The 17477-nt window shown below is 52.4% G+C and overlaps 1 protein-coding gene across 2 annotated transcripts in view; it reads left to right on the top strand.

Moving 5' to 3' along the window:
- Window positions 1-17477, top strand: part of Cdh22 (cadherin 22) — a 122328-nt gene that overhangs the window by 74828 nt on the left and 30023 nt on the right. For both annotated transcript variants that reach the window (XM_034496395.2, XM_076930231.1), the window contains exons 4-7: window positions 1269-1388; window positions 12101-12268; window positions 15150-15343; window positions 16650-16903. In XM_034496395.2, coding sequence (XP_034352286.1) covers window positions 1269-1388; window positions 12101-12268; window positions 15150-15343; window positions 16650-16903 — 736 coding nt within the window. The remainder of the gene's footprint in view (window positions 1-1268; window positions 1389-12100; window positions 12269-15149; window positions 15344-16649; window positions 16904-17477) is intronic.

The following is a 17477-nucleotide window of genomic DNA, read 5'->3' as shown; positions in this document are numbered from 1 at the left end:
CAGCAGGCAGGGCTCAGCAGAATTGCTGTACTGGCACTTGCAGACTCCCTCATTAGCCAAGCAGTGAACTGCCCTCACCTCCCAGCAGGCTGCTTGCTGGCCCAGAGCACCTAGCTCAGCCCCAGGAGAGTCTCACCCAGGTCCCCAGCAGGACATCCAGCTGAGGACATCACCCAGATGTAAGATCTCAGGCTCCTCCCCTTTGGGTCTTTTCCTGAGCCCCCCCCCCCAAACTCTCTCTGAATCTTCCATCTCCCCCGAAACTCACACACACTGTTTTTGTTTTTTTGTTTTTTTCTAGAAAGGTTCCCATAGACCTTCAATCCGCCCCTCCCCCACTGGTCCAGTCTCACGTCCCAAGCCCTGCTTTCGTCAAATTGAACATGATGTCAAATTAGAGCCATCTCTGGGACAGGCCGGGAGAAGCTCCCAGTTTAATGAGGCAGCGTCGAAAATCAATAACTTAATTGCCGCTGTTTGATGGACTTTTATCCAATTTATGCTTCTCCCCAGCAGCCTACGTGCAGAGCATGAGGAGAAGCGTGTGTGGCTTGGGGTGGGGGGGGGCAGCGCTGTCTGGGCATCAGAGGGAGGGGTAAGAGGGCACCATGGCCTACTGCTAACCACTTCCCAAAGGGAAGCTGGCCACTGTTATCCTCCTGCCTGGGGGCCAGGAGACGCCAGCATCTGAGGCCTAGTGAGCTTGGTTGTGCTTCTGTTCTCTCTGTTGCTGCAGAGATAGATGGAAGACAGGTGGCAGGGTCCAAAATGAATCCAGAGGGGCTGGAGTGACTAAAAGCCCCCAGGGGCCTACTTTCTAGTCCCAGCTCTGACTGTGCCTCATAACTATATAGATAATGACTGTTATCCCTGCATCTGCCTTTGAGGGACTGCCCTTAGCTGCGCGGTACTGGGAATAGCAAATCTATTCTTCCACTTGCCCTGCAGTCCAAGGACTGGCATTCTGCCCATTTTGGAGGAGAAACTGAGACTCCTTTGCTGGCCCTACATCTGGGAACCAAGGGGCACTTGAATCCAGAGATGAATCCAGAGATGAATCCATGGCCACCTATATCCCTAGGAAGGCCATGGGTCTCGAAGCAAGTTGGACCTTGGTTTGAGAGCAGGGCTGTGAATTGTGTCCAATGACCTCTATTCCCAAAGGGCCTCCTAGTCTCATGGCTTCCCAAAGACAGGGAGGGGACAGGGCTGCAAAGTTTTAGGTGACCGCTGTATGACCGTTGTCTTGCTTGGTCCCCCGGGCCCAGGCACGTCCGTGATGCAGGTGATGGCCTCGGATGCAGATGACCCCACTTACGGCAGCAGTGCCCGGCTGGTGTACAGTGTGTTGGACGGCGAGCACCACTTCACAGTGGACCCCAAGACAGGTGAGGGGTGGGGCTGGGACGGGGGCGGGGTCAGAGATGCATTGCCCAGGCAGGCCACTGAGCTCCCTGACCCAGCAATGCTGGGGAAGCACAGAGCATGTCTCTGGGGTTGTGGGAAGGTGGGCGGCCACACAAGAAGAGGAGAGAGCAGGGAAAGGTGGGTGGGGTCTCCTGAAAGAAAAGGAGCAAGAAGGAAAGGCAAGAAACACAGCTGTCTATACCTTGTAAGGACCCCATGTGTCCAAACTTGGTCCCTTGTCCTTGGGATTAAACTGATTCTGTTGTATTATGGAATCACAAGATTGTTCTGGGAGGAGCCTGTTTTAAGCAGGCTATGCTCCCATGGCAGGTGTTAATCTGGCAGAAAGATGAAGTGATACTTCCTTATTTACCCCTTGTCTTTGTCAGGGTTTCTATTCCTGCACAAACATCATGACCAAGAAACAAGTTGGGGGGTGGTGGTTATTCAGCTTATACTTCCACATTGCTGCTCATCACCAAAGAAAGTTAGGACAGGAACTCAAGCAGGTCAGGAAGCAGGAGCTGATGCAGAGGCCATGGAGGGATGTTACTTACTGGCTTGCTTCCTCTGGCTTGCTTAGCTTGCTTTCTTATAGCACCAAGACTACCAGCCCAGGGATGGCACCACCCACAATGGAACCTCCCCCCCCCCCATCACTAATTGAGAAAATGCCTTACAGCTGGATCTCATGGAGGCATTTCCTCAAGGGAGGCTCCTTTCTCTGTGATAACTCCAGCCTGTGTAAAGTTGACACACAGAGCCAGCTGGTACGCCCCTCACACGAATAGGCACTATGGAGCAACAGTGATGCACCCACCACCCCCTCCTCACTAATCCTGAGCTTAGACTCTGATGGTTCTCTGAGATCCCTGGGATAGTGCCGGTGCAGACAGAGGCTCAGAGAGGCAGATGACTAAGCTGAGGTCACACAGCTGGGAGAGCTGCTGACCGTGATCCTGCAGGACATTCTCACTACCTCTGAGATAAGAGGAAGGTGAGATGGCTATCAGATACCATGTGCGGTCCTCGGAACTGAAGGGGTAGCATTTGCTGGGGCATTTAGGATTTGAAGTACCCAACAACAAGACATCAGATGGAGAGGTGAGGGAAGGCACCCAGGGAGAGGACATGGCACAGGTGAAAGCTATGGGTGGGGAGATGGGGCTGTACCTGTCCAGGCTGGCAGTGCTCAGGAGCTCAGGTTGGCTCTACGGACAGTGTGTGTGGGTGTGTGTGATGGATTGGGCTTTGTTTTGTTGTTCATGTGTTTGTTTGGTTTGGGGAGGAGAGGGAGGAATCTTGGCTATGAGCTCAGTTTAATTGTGTTCTTTTACACATAATATCTTCATCATTCTTGCCTCCTTGCAAAAAGCAATACATTTCAGGAAAACATTCAAACATTAAGGAAACGCAAAGAGGAATGCTCCACTCCCCATCCCCAGCCGCCGCAGCCCCACAGGTAGTAGCTGGTGTGTACAGGCTGGACAATCTCAGCCTCATTCGCTTGAAAAACATTGATTCGTTTTTTGAAAACAGATAGAACATCTCGGGGTTCAAAATTCAAGAAGTTCCGATGAGTATTTAGCAGCAATCCTTCACCTCATCTGGTCCCCAAGCCTCCTTACCTGTGTCCCCAAGGCAACCAATGTAATTTTCTGCTGGATATTTGCAGAGCTATGCTATGCATGTACAAGGAAATAGGGCATGTGCGTTTGTCTTCTTTGCTTTACGCGTAAGGTAGCTATAAACACACCTTACCCATGGCTGCTGCTTTTGCTTAACAATACATCTTGAAGATGGTTCCATATCGGTCCATAAAGAGTGCCCTCATTCTTTTATTTAATGCCTGTTATGGATATACTGAAATTTATTTCAGTAGTCCCCTCCTGATGGGCATGTACCCTGCTTCCAATCATTTGCTACAACGAACAGTGCTACCGTGAGTAACCTCGCACATACATCATTTTGAGCTGGTGTGAGTGTATCTGCAGGGTAATTTTCAGGATGTGAAAATGCAGGGTCACAGAGCACATGCATTTGGAATGTCAACAGACAATACCTAGAGGTGCCAGATAACCCACCCCACCCTCGGATGGTGGTGCCCAGGTTTGCTCCTCCTCACCAACGCTGTGGGTTCATTGATGACTTCTGAGCCCAGAAATGACACGCTCAGCTTTTCATTTTAACAAGATCCCCTGTGTGGCATCAAGTGAGCTGGGCTCGGAGACAGGAATTGGCGGCAGAGAGGCCCCAGAGCCCAGGTGTCCGGCACAGAGCCCCCCAAAGACAAAAGTCAAAAGCTGGTACTTGCCTAATACCCGCACGGATGCCTTAACCCCTGGTTAGTTAGGAGGCTGGAGCAGATGCAGGGTTGGGAACGAGTGTGTTGAGAACCTAAAGAAAGAGAAAGAGCTGCAGCGAGATCCTGCAAGGGGCAGATGCTAGGCAGACCAGAGAGCCTGAGTCTTCCCTTACCCTAGTCTCCGGTGGTCATGGAGGTCTGGGTGCCTCCAATGGAAACAGGAGGAAGCGAATTAAGAGAACTCTACAGGAGAGGGATTGACCATTGTGTCCCAGGGGCTGGAGCAGAACTAAAGAATCCAACATCAGGCACTGGAGAGATGGTGCAGCAGTTAAGACCATTGGCTGAGGACCTGAGTTCAGTTCCCAGCACCACATGGCCTTGCAACTCTCTGTAACTCCAGTTCCAGGGATCTGACCTCCTTCTCTGGCCTTCACAGGCATATGCACACACACACACACACACACACACACACACACACACATATATACACACATATATACATACATATACATACAGGCAGGCATTCTTACAAATAAAATAAAGGTTAAGTATTTTAAAATAAAAATCCAGCTTTAACTGTGCCAGCATTATGAGAGAAGAGATGGAAAGAAACTTTTAGAAGTTTTAGCCACCTATCTGAGTTATGAACATGGAGCTCTGAGGCTAATTGAGGCTTTTGAAATCTTCCGTAACTATGGGAGACTAGGGTGAGGGAGGAATCAGAGGCTCCAGCCCACCCAATGTCTACCCCTTGCAAGAACACGATGTACCCCTTTTGCTCTCTGCATCTCCAGCTTCATTGTCCACCGCTCTCCATCCCCCCTACCCCCCATACTCATGAGTATGTAGGAATGCAGGGTGAGACAGCTTTGGTTCATTCAGATACTAACTGAGTAGTTACTACGGACCTGAGCATGCACCAAGCACTCTGGAGACAGCAGCAGGTTACCCAAGACTGCCCTAACAGAGGTTCTATTGGACAAAGAAAACAAGCACGCGCTGATTAAAGCACAATGCTGAGCTGCGGTGGGTTCTAGCAAGGACTATGAAGGATTAGATGGAGACTCGGAAACTGAAGCAGGCTTTTCTAGGGATACACAGTGCTGTCCTGAGCTCAAGGAATGTGTGATGTGCTCGGTGCAGCCCTTGCTGCAGGGATCCCTATGAGTTTGAAGCCAGCCTGAGCTACACAGTCACAGGCCAGAGTAAGAGTCTGGCTTTTTGGGGGTGGGTAGGAGGGCCATGATTGTATCTTGAAAGGTGAGAAGTACGGGCAGCTGAAAGGTTAGACTCCATGAAATTGAGGAGGCTTCCGCTTTCTGAGGGGCACCACCCACTGCTCAGAAGGGTCAGAGGGCATGACAGGTGAGCCATCCACGCCCAGGGAACCAGAAACACGTTGTTTCTTGGGAACCAGAAAAGGGAATCCTTTCAAACTGGTGGAGGAGTCCCAGTGGGGTCCTTGTTGGATTCTCCACTGTGGGATCTGGAAGGGTCTACTCTGTCGTTTCCCAGGATGCTTTGGATCCTCCCTATGTAACCCAGCTATCCCAGTCCCCACTACCACAAGCCACCCTGGCACCACTGCCAGCCCCAGCTCCATTTCCCTAGCCAGGAATATTCTGCCGATGCAGGGCTATATTTAGCTGCCACTGCGAGGTACAGTCTGTTCTGGCTGCGCAGCTAGCAGGGAGCAGAGCCGCAGCGAGGCCTGAGAGGAAGGTGTGAGGAAGGGAGGAGGCGGGGCTGCGCCACAGGGCCGGGTGCCAGAGGAGGAATTAACTTGTGTGTTTTAAAGGCCAGGCCTGCCAGCCAGCCCCCCACAGGGGCGACAGGGATGGCATTTCCGGGCTAATGAGGCATCATGCAGGCTCCAGGGCCCCTTTCTGCAGCATCTGGAGGAGATGGAAGGGTTGGCAAAGACGACTGGATCTGGGGACTCTGGGTGAGAACGAGGCAATGGTACCTCGGCCAGGTTATAAATGCCAGCCCCCGCCTAGCGCCACCTCAGCATGAACTGAGAGACTCTCTCTGAGATGGCATGATCTTGACTAAAACGTCACACTTGTGCCAGGGACGGCCATTGGTGCTTGAGGGGATACATCTCAGACTTACTAAGCATCTGCTGTGTGCTGGGTCCTGGGGTCAGCGTGGTGAACTCGGCTCCACTTGTATGTCCCTCTGTAGATTTTTCTTCTGACAGAGAAGCTAGGAAGAGCCATGTGGGTGAGGAGGGCAGGATGGAGGCAGAAGAGGCCACTTGAGAAGTCTAAGTGCTAACTGAACACTTCACCCCAAGCCCTGGAGATATCTTTAGGCTGACAAAAGACCAGCCTGCATCTCCACCCCCCTGGGGCTTGTCCATAAGAGTGCCCAACCCTGGATGCGATAAAACAAAGCAAAATAAAATAAATCTGCAAGGAGTCTCTGAAATGCGGGAGCTGAGGCTGATGAGATGGTTCTTTGAGTAAAGTGAATGTTCAAGGCCCTGAGTTCAGATCCCTAGAACACAGAAGGCTAAATGGAGTAGGTGGTAGCAGTAGTAGTATGTGTGTCTGGGTGTGTGTGGGTATGCACACGTGGGTGTATGTGCATGTGCATTTGCAGATGTCTGTGTGTTTGTGTGTGTATGTGTGTGCACAGGTGCGTTCACCAGTGTATGTGTCTATATGTGTGTATGTGTGTTTGTCTGTATGTATTGTGTTTGTATATGTGTGTTGTGCACATGCGTTCATGGGTGCATGTGTACGCACATGTGTATGTGTGTGTAAATGTGTGGGCACATGCATGTGTGTGTATGTGTATAAATATGTGTATGTGTGTGTGTACACATGTGTGTAAGCACAGCATCCTAAGGTGAGATGAGAAGCAGAGACAGGAGAACTCCCAGTCTCAAACAAGATGGAAAGTGAGAAATGTTGTCTTCTGCCCTCAACAAGTGTGCTGTGGCATGTGCATGCCCACACCCACAAGCAGGCTGTCTTAGCCACTTCTCTGTTGTTGTGATAAAGCGCCATGATGAGGAAACTTTTTTTTTTTTTTTTTTTTTTTTTTTTTTTTTTTTTTTTTTGGATTTTCGAGACAGGGTTTCTCTGTGTAGCCCTGGCTGTCCTGGAACTCACTCTGTAGACCAGGCTGGCCTCGAACTCAGAAATCCGCCTGCCTCTGCCTCCCAAGTGCTGGGATTAAAGGCGTGCGCCACCACTGCCCGGCCATGATGAGGAAACTTACTGTAGCAGTGGTTTATTTGGGCTGGTGGTTCCAGAGGGTTGGAGTCCACAGTGGACAAGCCAAAGCAAAGAGAACACATTAAAAAACTGAGACTCTTAGAACCTCAAAGCCCACCCTTTGTGACATACATCCTCTGCAAGGCCACGTCCCCTAATTCTTCCCCAAACAGCCACCAACTTGGGACTAGGTATTCAAACGCCTGAGACTTATGAGGAACATCTCATTCAAAGTAACACACACACACACACACACACACACACCAGTTTTTTTTTAAAAGTGAGCTATGCTCCTAGATGCCTGTCTCATCTATTCCTCTGCACACACACACACACACACCTCCCAGGGCAGTGTCTTCATCTCTTTTTCTCTTACTATGATAAAATGCCCTGGGGGGGGAAAAAGACTTAAACCAGAAAAAGGTTTATTTTGATTGGCAGTTCATCGCAGCAAGAAGTCGAGGCAGCAGGTGCTGGAAGTAGCCAGTCACATCTATCCCCAATCTGCAACCCGAGAAGGGGGAAGAGGCTAACGCTCCTTCTCTCCCTCTCCCGTTCTGTGGTCCCACCCATAATTAAGATGGGTTTTCCCAGATAAATTAACGTAATCAAGATAATCCTCCTGCCTCTGGGGTAATTCTACATCCCAGGAAGAACCCATGAGAACCCATCACATGTTATGGAACAGGGAACAGACTCAGATAAACCCCAAGAACTTGTCCAAAGTCAGGGTGGATGTGTAGCTACGCCTGTGACTGCCTGACCCAAGTTGATACTTTAAAAAAAAAAAAAGATTTATTTGTTTTATGTAATTACACCATAACTATCTTGAGACACCCCAGAAGAGGCCATTGGATCCCATTACAGATGGTTGTGAGCCACCATGTGGTTGCTGGGAATTAAACTCAGGACCACCATGTGGTTGCTGGGAATTGAACTCAGGACCTCTGAAAGAGCAGTCAGTGCTCTTAACCACTGAACCATCTCTCCAACCCCTTAGTCAGTCCTTTTTATGCTCCTAATATCCGATGGGTGCACCCCCAGCATATCACAGACCCTCAGCACGAGTCAGGAGAATGGACAAGATCATGGGATTTGATCATGATTTGGTAATTTTGTCCCCCCACACCCTCCTCCCTGTGCCCTAGCTCTCAGGACATTCAGCTCTCGGTATCCAGTGGGGATTGGCTCCAAGGCTCCAAGGCTGTTGGAGCATAAGGTGGCATGGTACCGGCATGTCACCTCACACCATCCTTTCATGTACTCTAAATCATCCCCAGAGGACCGAGGACACTGTACATGGAGTGAATGCAGGATATCGACGTCTCACTCTCTTGCTCGGAGAATAGCATTGAAGGGAAAGCTCTGGGCACACAGTGCAGGCACAGTTATTTTCCTCATATTTTCCATATATAGTTGGCTGTATCTAAAGAGGATGAACCTGCAAATTTGAAAGCAGCTAAAGCAGATACAGAAGGCTCACCACAGTATGGCTTGTCACCCCCAACCCTCTCCGCCACCCCTGAATCTGGCGATTTGCTTTGACCCGATAGAAAGTTACAGAAGCATCTACACATAGATTCACGAAGATTGCATGATTGGTTCTTAAGAGGCCTTTCATTATCTTGTGCTCGTGTGTAGGCAGACATGTAGAGGTCAGAGTGTGGGCGTGTGAGACTGGGTTCTCTCTTTCTACCACGTGCGATCAGAACTCAGGCCATGAGGTTCAAAGGCAGGCCTCTATACCTGCTGAGCCAGCCCGCCAGCCCTTGCACAACACAGTCCTGAGACCTCACAGAAAGGTGGCAGCTGACTAGAGGGAGAGGGAGCCCAGGTGTCCCAGCAGACAGAGGGAGTATGAGGTCATCAGGACCCCTCAGCCAAGTGACCCTCCAGTTAGACCCAATTGCATGAATTAGCCCAGACCCAGGCAGCCCAGGATCAGCTGAGCTAACCAGACTTCCCTACTAGTTACATAAGGATAAGTAAGTACCAAACTAACCGAAACCTCATGGAGCAGTGGTTTATTTTTTGTCACAGCTGTGACTGGCTGAGCGGTTCTTAGGGGGAGGGGATTTGTGGGACAGCCCTTGGCTGTCAGGCAGCTGAAGGCTGACTCAGCTGGCAGGCATAGGCCTCTCCCCCATGTCCCTTTCCATCCTGCTTCAGTGTGCAAAGGCCTCTGGATTCCCAGAGAAAAGACCCCAGCACTCAAGATATAACAGGCCTCCAACTTGTCCCCTAAGCCAGAGCACATCACATGCCCAAGGCCAGCGTCAGTGGGTAGGGATGGTCCCTACTGGGTTGTGGATACTGGGCAATGTGTTTCATCAAAAACTATCACCATAGCAACTTCACATAGTGTATGACTCGGGACAGGATCCAGAGTCCCTGTTGCCCACTCCTGGGTGCCCAGTGGCTCCCAAACCACATTCTCTATGATATATCATGTCCACAGTCCCTCTGGAGCTGGAAGTGGTGGGGACAACAGGGAAGCTGACTACATCCCCCTCTGCACCCCCCTCACCTACTCCGGTAGAGCCAGACTTCTGCTCGACTATCCACTCAGAGCTGGGATGCTGAGCTTTGAGAGACGATCATTCAGTGTAGCCTTAGATGTAAAGTAGCCTGTGCGTGTCCGGCCAGCCAGCTCCCCCTGGACATGGTACACATTTCTGTACCCCAGCACTGGGGAGGTGGAGGCAGGAGGATCAGGAGTTCAAGGTTAGCCTGATATACATGAGACCCTCTCAGAACAACAACAAAGTCAGCTCTCTTCCTGCCTTCCTGCCTTGGACCTCGCCTGCTGGCCTGGTGGCCACCATACCTGTCTACCATTTGTCCTTGCTCCTTGGCTGCCAGCATTGGCTACTTCCTCTGGCTCTGACAAGCATCACCCTTTTCTTCTCTTTCCTCTCTCTGCCTCCCTCTCTCTTCTCTCTGGTTCTGGCTTTTTCCTCCACTTCCCTTCTCTTTTTTGTCACAAGAAGCACCCCCCCCCCAGTCTCTCTCCCCTAGTATCTCTGTCTCCTTCCCCAGGGTCCTTGGCTTCTCTCCCTCCCTTCCCTCTTCCTCTCTTCTCTCTCTCCCTTATCCCTTCCTCTCTTCTCTCTTCCCCATTTGTTCTTTCCTTCCTCCTCAGATGACAAAAACAGATCATCCTGAGCACTGAGAACCCCAGTGCCTACCCACAATTTACACCACACATACATCACACATACCACACATACAACACAATACACACCATACATGTATCATACATACCATACATACAACACAATATACATCATACACACATTACACATGCCACACAAACGACACACACCACATATATACTTTACACACATACACAACCACACACACACCACACACACTATTCACATATACATACACATACACACACACCACACCACACCACACAAACACTATATGCATACTACACATATGCATACTACACACACACCATACACACATACCATACACATACATATTGCATACACAGACACCACAGACCACACACACACACCAGCCTCTCCTCCTGTCCCATTACCTTTACTGGAATCCAGGGACTTGAGGACATCAGGAGTCGGAGCACAGGTTTTATGGGGCGCATCCTGGGGCTGCTGGTGCATGACTTCACCTGGTGCTCAGGCCCAGGCGCCACCTGTCACCACCTGTGCGTGGCAGGTTGGAGGGGGCATCAGGAGAGGCTCTGAGTGAGTGCCTCATCAACCCCCAACTCTGGGGCCCTTACACTGAGGACACAAGGCCTGGCCATCTTCTCCTCAGAGTTCAGTTTCAGCATTTGAATTTATGCCTCTACGCTATGGGCAGCTTGGAAGATGTCTGCTCAGCCCTTCTGGTGGCCTGGACAGAGAACCCAGGCTTAGGGCATGGAAGAGGGCTAAGGATGAGGGGGACACACATGAATAGGCAGGTTAGACTGCCGTCCATGTGTATGAGGCACACATCTGTGCACAGGGGAATGTGACCCTCAGTGACTGTTGCCTAAATTTTAAACATTCCAAGCAGCTGCTGCTACGAAATTCTGAAGGTCACTAACAAGTCAGTCAGACAGCCACTCATGTCAGATCCTGGGGGAAACTGAGACCCACTGTGGGACTGGCTACCTAGGGAGAATACCCAGCGTAAATTCTGGTCCATGAGCTTCCTCTCAGCAAAGTAAGTGGTCTTTTGTTTGAAGCACAAGTCTATATGTGGAAGTGTGTGCACATGTGTGGCAGGGTGTTAGTCTGTTAGTGTGTAGAGGCGTGCCTGTGTGTGGGAAAAGGTGCAGAGAAGTCACCTGTTTGTGATTGCCCAGAGTGGGAATATGGGTGTGAGAGAGGTGTGAAGTATCTCTATTCAAGTGCGTACTGGCTTATGAGCTCTGGGGACCCAAGGGCCACACACCTTAGTTACCAAGGCAATCTATAAAAGAAAAACATTTAGCCAGGCATGGTGGTGCACACCGTTAATCCCAGCACTCAGAAGGTAGAAGCAGGTGAATTTCTGTGCGTTTGAGGCCAGCCTGGTCTACATAGTGAGTTCCAGGACAGCCAAGGCTATCTAGAGAGACTCTGTCAAACAACCTGCCCAAGTATTTAATTGGGAATCACAACTCCAGACAGTAAGAATCTATGGCCATCATGACGAGGACCATAGCAGCAGGCGGGCAGACATGGCACTGGAACAGTAGCTGAGAGCTCATCTGGCTCATAACGGAAGCAGAAAACTAACTGGGAGTGAGGTGCATTTCTGAAACCTCAAAGCCCACCCCAGTGTCACACCTCCTCCAACAAGGCCACACCCCCTCCAACAAGGCCACACCTCCCTCAACAAGGCCACGCCTCCTCCAAGGCCACACCTCCTCCAACTCTTCCAACAAGACCACCCCGCCCCCAACAAGGCCACACCTCCCCCAACAAGGCCACCCCCCCCAACCAGGCCACACCTCCTAAGTCTTCCCAAACAGTTCCACCAATGGGGGACCACCCATGAAAATAGCCTTCTGGAGCGCTTCTCAAACCACCACCCCTCATGTGACTTGTGTGCACATGTCTCTCTCTTGACCTTCAACACACTGCCAAGCATGGCTGAGGCGTGCTTCAGCCTCGCCAGAGTCTGCCACCATGTCCCTACTTTCCCTCGCCCACAGGTGTGATTCGGACAGCCGTGCCTGACCTCGACCGTGAGAGCCAGGAACGCTACGAGGTGGTTATCCAAGCCACGGACATGGCAGGCCAGCTGGGTGGCCTCTCAGGCTCCACTACAGTCACCATCGTGGTTACTGACGTCAACGACAACCCACCCCGCTTCCCACAAAGTAAGGAGGGTCACCAGTGTGTATCTATCAGTCTGCATGAGCGTCTTCTGGCCCAGCTTCCCTTGAAGCTTCCTGCCTGAGGGCAGACTGCCATATGGGTGTTCCTATGTCTGCACTCACCCTGTTGTCCCCCAAGCCTGCCTCCCAACGATGGAAACCCCTGCCAGTCTGGTTTTGCAGACAGAAGACTTGCTGTGGCATCCCCATCTGAGGAGTTCCTGTTCACCTTCTGTCCACCTACTTTCCCTCTTGCTGGCCTTTTAGGGCCTCATAGCTACTGCTGGATCCATGACCCGAGCTTGTAAAGACAGGTTGAAGGTTCACGGGGCTTCAGAGGGAGCAGGCAGCCACTGCACCCAGGCAGAGGGACACCAATAGTTAAACCCAGGGAAGTTGAGTCTAAAGACAAGGTCTCCCTTCTGGAGCCTGGAGGCCACTGGTCAGTGCTGATGCTTTGGGAGGCTTGCCTTTTCTGGCACAAGTTGGGATAGGAGGCCTCTCTGGATCAGGACTTGCCTGGTTGGCCCGGCTGGCCCAGCCTCAGGCCCAGCCACCACTGAGAAGCTGCAGCTGGCAGAGACGAAATGCCGTGGAGAGTCGGCTGATTGCTATCAGGAGAGTCATTACCAGAGGTCTGCTGCTCTCATATTAGGCCCTGCCACAGGGGACTGACCCCCACAAGATAAGCGAATGCAATCCCTTAGCTGAGCTCGCAGCTGCCTACCACCTTAGCCATTCAGCATTGGTGCATCCTGCACAGGATAAGGACTGGGCCCAGAGGCAGGCAGGCAGGCAGGCAGGCAGGCAGGCACGCCCCAGCACTCTGGCTCCCAAAAGGAAAGCTCCCTGTCAGCCATCACTCACAGGCTCTGGGCAGCAGGCTGTACATGAGGGGCAGAGCAGAGACAAGGCACAGCCAGAAAAGCTGCTACTTGCCTTTCTGCCTTCCTCCTCTTCTTCCTTCTCTCTCTCTCTCTCTCTCTCTCTCTCTCCCTCCTTCCCTCCCTCCCTTTCTTCTTTCCTTCCCCCCCACCCTTGTTTCTTTATTGTAACTATAGAGGAAAGAAGGACAGAAAATAGAAAGGCCAGGAGCCAGCACTGAGCGGCACCAGCAGGTCCCAGAGTCCCCCATGTGCCTTCCCCAGTATCTTCCCTCTCCAACGGTGCCAACCGACACTCATTTCTATGCAGTTCAGAGAGTCTGATCCCATCTCTATGTATCGCCAAGTGCTATAGTCTGACTTGGCCCCCTTGTGAGCCTCGAGTATGTGACGCCATATGGTATAAAGTGCTGTGTATGCCTTTGACTTTCAAAACTGGGCTCCCAACCTCATGCCGTTTCTTCCGGCTGTGCTTCTTTTCCTTGCTGTATAGTACTCCCCACGTATTCATGCTGCTGGGCACCTAGCAGCTTTGAACCTAGATGCCCGTGTCTCCTGGTGCCCATCCACAAACACTTCTGTAACGTTGCCGGGAAGTGTTTCCTCATGAAGTGAGGTGCAAGCCCCTTGTACCACATCCCCACCAACGCTGGGTATTGTCACACTCTTTATAAGAACTGGAGATGGCTCATTTGTAACTGCAGCTGGCTTTTACTTCCTCATTCACTGCCAGTGCTCTGCATGTTGTGGAGCAGGCTGTCAGCTCACCAACACAGTCCACCCAGGAGGTAACTCGCTGTGTCTGGTGACTGACGGCCAGAACCCTTGTCTCCCACTGCGCACACTCAGCCCAGAGAGAGACTTTGAGAGAAAGACAGTAGCACCTGAGAGAATGTTCTTGGGGACCTGGGAAAGAAAGGAGCAGCTAAAGGTGCAGGGAGGGTCCTCAAAAGGGAAAGGCGGGAAGGAAAGGCAGGCGAGCACTTGCAGGTGAGCGTTGAGTGGTGCTGGATGGTCACTGGACCATGTGGCAGGGTGGAGCCAGAGTAGGCTATGCAGTGGACTGGCAGCATACTTGTTATGGGCTGAGGGACTCAAAGTGTCTACCCCAAGGGCAGTGGGGAGCTATGGAGAGATCAGAGCAAGGATTCTCTCCAGGTTGCTGTGTGAACATGAGAAAGAGGTGGTCACTCCACACAAAGATCCCAAATGTCACCTGGGCTGACCATCATTCAGTTGGGCGCTTTCACCTTGATGTAGGATCTGGTCAGAGGGCAGGATGCTGCTGGCATGTCATCTGTCTCCCCTTCGCTCATGGAGCCCTCCCTCCGTGCCAGATACTGTTTGCTTCAGAGTGTTTGCACCTGCAGTCTCCTGTCTGGAACGTGCTTTCCCAGCTATCTGCTGCTCTGGCTCGCCCCTCCCCCTTTATCAGTGATGCTCTCCCCTCTTATTCTGTACACTGTCTGGGACATCAGAGGTTCTCAGGGGGGACATTGAGGCCATCAGTGTGAGACGGCACAGGCTAGTCATTCCATGCAGTCCAGTGCACGGTACTCTATACCTTACAGACGGCAGCGTCTACATTGTCATAGCAACACTGCTGTTAGGAAGGTGTTCCTCCCATTTCACAGATGAGGGAACTGAACCCTCAGAGGTATAGGCTCCAGACCCTGAACCTTCATAGTAAACTCCCTACTTCCCTCTTGCTGGGTAAATGGAGAAATGGACCTCAAAGATGGTATGGTTGGTCCCATACCATCAACCAGGAAGGCTGGGGTGGAACGAGAGACTTCTGATCGCATGACCCTGCCCTTCTTCAGCAGACAGGGCCATTGCAGTCTGCAATTCCCAGGGAATGCAGGGAATGATCTCCCCCTCCCCCCCCCCCCCCCCCCCCCCCCCCGCAGATCCAACCTCACCCTGGCACACACAGGCCCCTCCTCCTCTCCCCAGTTCTGGCAGAGGCCTGGGTCAACTTCCTGGCATGTCCCCCACAGAGATGTACCAGTTCAGCATACAGGAGTCAGCGCCCATCGGCACGGCCGTGGGCCGAGTGAAGGCCGAGGACTCCGATGTGGGCGAGAACACAGACATGACTTATCACCTGAGAGAGGAGAGTGGCAGCGGAGGAGATGCGTTCAAGGTCACCACGGACAGCGACACTCAGGAAGCCATCATAGTGGTGCAGAAGGTACGGTTGCCATGGGCAGGGTGGGAAGGCCGGTGCCAGGGTCAGCTGTGGCAGGGAAGGGACCCCACCTTCCCCCTCCAGGGTCGAGGATTTGGTGTCTCATTCTCAATTCACGAGAGACAAAATGAGGCCGAGAGGAGATAAGTGATCTACCCAAGGTTGTGCAGGACTGTCTTCCAGGGCTTGGCCACCGCTGTGCCGAGCATTGAGGGCTATGGCCTCAAACACGCTCCCCAGTGGAAGTCCTGACTCCCCTGCCCTGGCCCACACATTGTTGCAGGCCTCTGTGTGCCCCCAAGAGGTAGTGCCCTGCCAAGGTCACTCAACTGGGACAGCCCAATAGGTACATAAGCTCAGGGCTCTGGCTACAGAATCCGATTTGTTTTCAGTTTTTTTTGATCCTCATGTGCCCCAACTGTAAGATGGGCCCCTGTCACAAATGGGGGGTGGGGGGTCCCAGAGAGCTCAGAGGACTCCACAGCTTTCTAGAGCCCACATCCCCACACTGTGCAGTCCAGAGGCTCCTGTGAGCACCTGAGCTCCAAAGCCTGGCAAGCCCCGCCTGATGTGCTGATGTCTGGCTTTAGAAGCCATCGCTTATTCCTAGGCCAGGACCTGACTCCTTGCATCCTGGTTGCTCAGGCAGCAAGACAGGGAAAGAGAGGACTCAATACTGTTGAGGAAGGAGCCCCCAGACCCCCGTATGACAGACATGAGCACACCACCACGTGACCATAGTAACTAACTACCATTGAGTTCATCTTTGCAGCCATGCTCAGCCAAGGTGCTCTCTTCCCTTGGGGAGCCCCTTTCACTCTCCCAACGCTGATAAGGCCTGATTGTCCACAGTCACCTCTTGAAGGGCTGCAGACAGCCATGGCCAGAATCCAGGGCTGTGTACTTCACATCTGGGTCCCCACTTCTCTGCGGGATCCACGTTGGCTTAACTTTGAGGGGCTGCCTGCTCAGGGTGTTCCTGCCCCTTTCTGGCCCCGATTTCCTCATAGGTAAAAGAAAATCGTTCCTAAGATGACTATTAAATGGAGTGACAGATGAAAACGGACTAAGTGGAAGGAACCTGAGGACCCGCACCTTTTAAAGTGATGCCTGCATGTTTCCAGGCAAAAGCAGTTCCCTAGAAGCCCCCATTACCCTGGAATGGGTTGATCTGGGCCTCTAACAGCTAGCACTACAGTGGGCTGAGCCAACTGTGACCTTGGCTGCCGGCCTAATGTGTCCCCAATTCCTGACAATGCCATCACCCACCAGGCCCGTCGCTGACCCCGCCCTTCTCTGCCTCCCTCAGCATCTAGACTTCGAGTCACAGCAGGTTCACACAGTGGTACTGGAAGCCCTCAACAAGTTTGTGGACCCCCGTTTCGCCGACCTGGGCACATTCCGAGACCAGGCAATCGTGCGCGTGGCCGTGACCGATGTGGATGAGCCCCCCGAGTTCCGGCCACCCTCCGGCCTACTGGAGGTGCAGGAGGACGCGCAGGTGGGCTCCCTGGTCGGTGTGGTGACGGCGCGGGACCCCGACGCCGCCAACCGGCCCGTCCGGTGAGACCCCCGCCCGGGGCCACGCCTGCTGCCTGCTGTCCTGCCATGCACCACCCCAACAGACTGAGGGCAGAAGGGGGAGGGGGATACTGGGAGCCAGAGAGCCCAGGAAGTAGAGAGGGAGCAGTTCCAGGCAAGACAGGGACCAAAATGGAGAGCCAGTGCCCAGACTCTCTGACTGCCAGCTGGAAAACTCCTACTTCTTCCTCTCTCCAGCCCACCTCAGGTCTCACGGGACACCCCAACCCCCAAACAAAACCAAGCAAAACTGGCTCCTGTTTTCTTGAGTCAGCCTTTCCATTGGGCTCCTCTGGCATTCATTAGGTCATGTGCCCCCCTCAAACCCACCTACTAGTCTATACCTTGAAATATAACCAGACTTCCCCCTATATTCCCTAGCTATGGTCACAGCCCCACCCAAGCCAGCATGTGCCCAGGTTAGCCCTCTCTGCCTCCACCCTCACAGAAGACAGCCAGGTCTTGCTCCAGTGTGGAGCTAAGCCTGGCCTCCTCTGCCCTCACCCTCCTCTTAGATTCAGGATGAACATCAAACTTCACCTTGACCCTCAACATG

Source organism: Arvicanthis niloticus, chromosome 2 (assembly GCF_011762505.2).
Source record: "Arvicanthis niloticus isolate mArvNil1 chromosome 2, mArvNil1.pat.X, whole genome shotgun sequence".
Lineage (NCBI taxonomy): Eukaryota > Metazoa > Chordata > Mammalia > Rodentia > Muridae > Arvicanthis > Arvicanthis niloticus.
The sequence above is the reverse complement of the archived record's forward strand: the minus strand, read 5'-3'. Positions and strand labels throughout refer to the sequence as shown.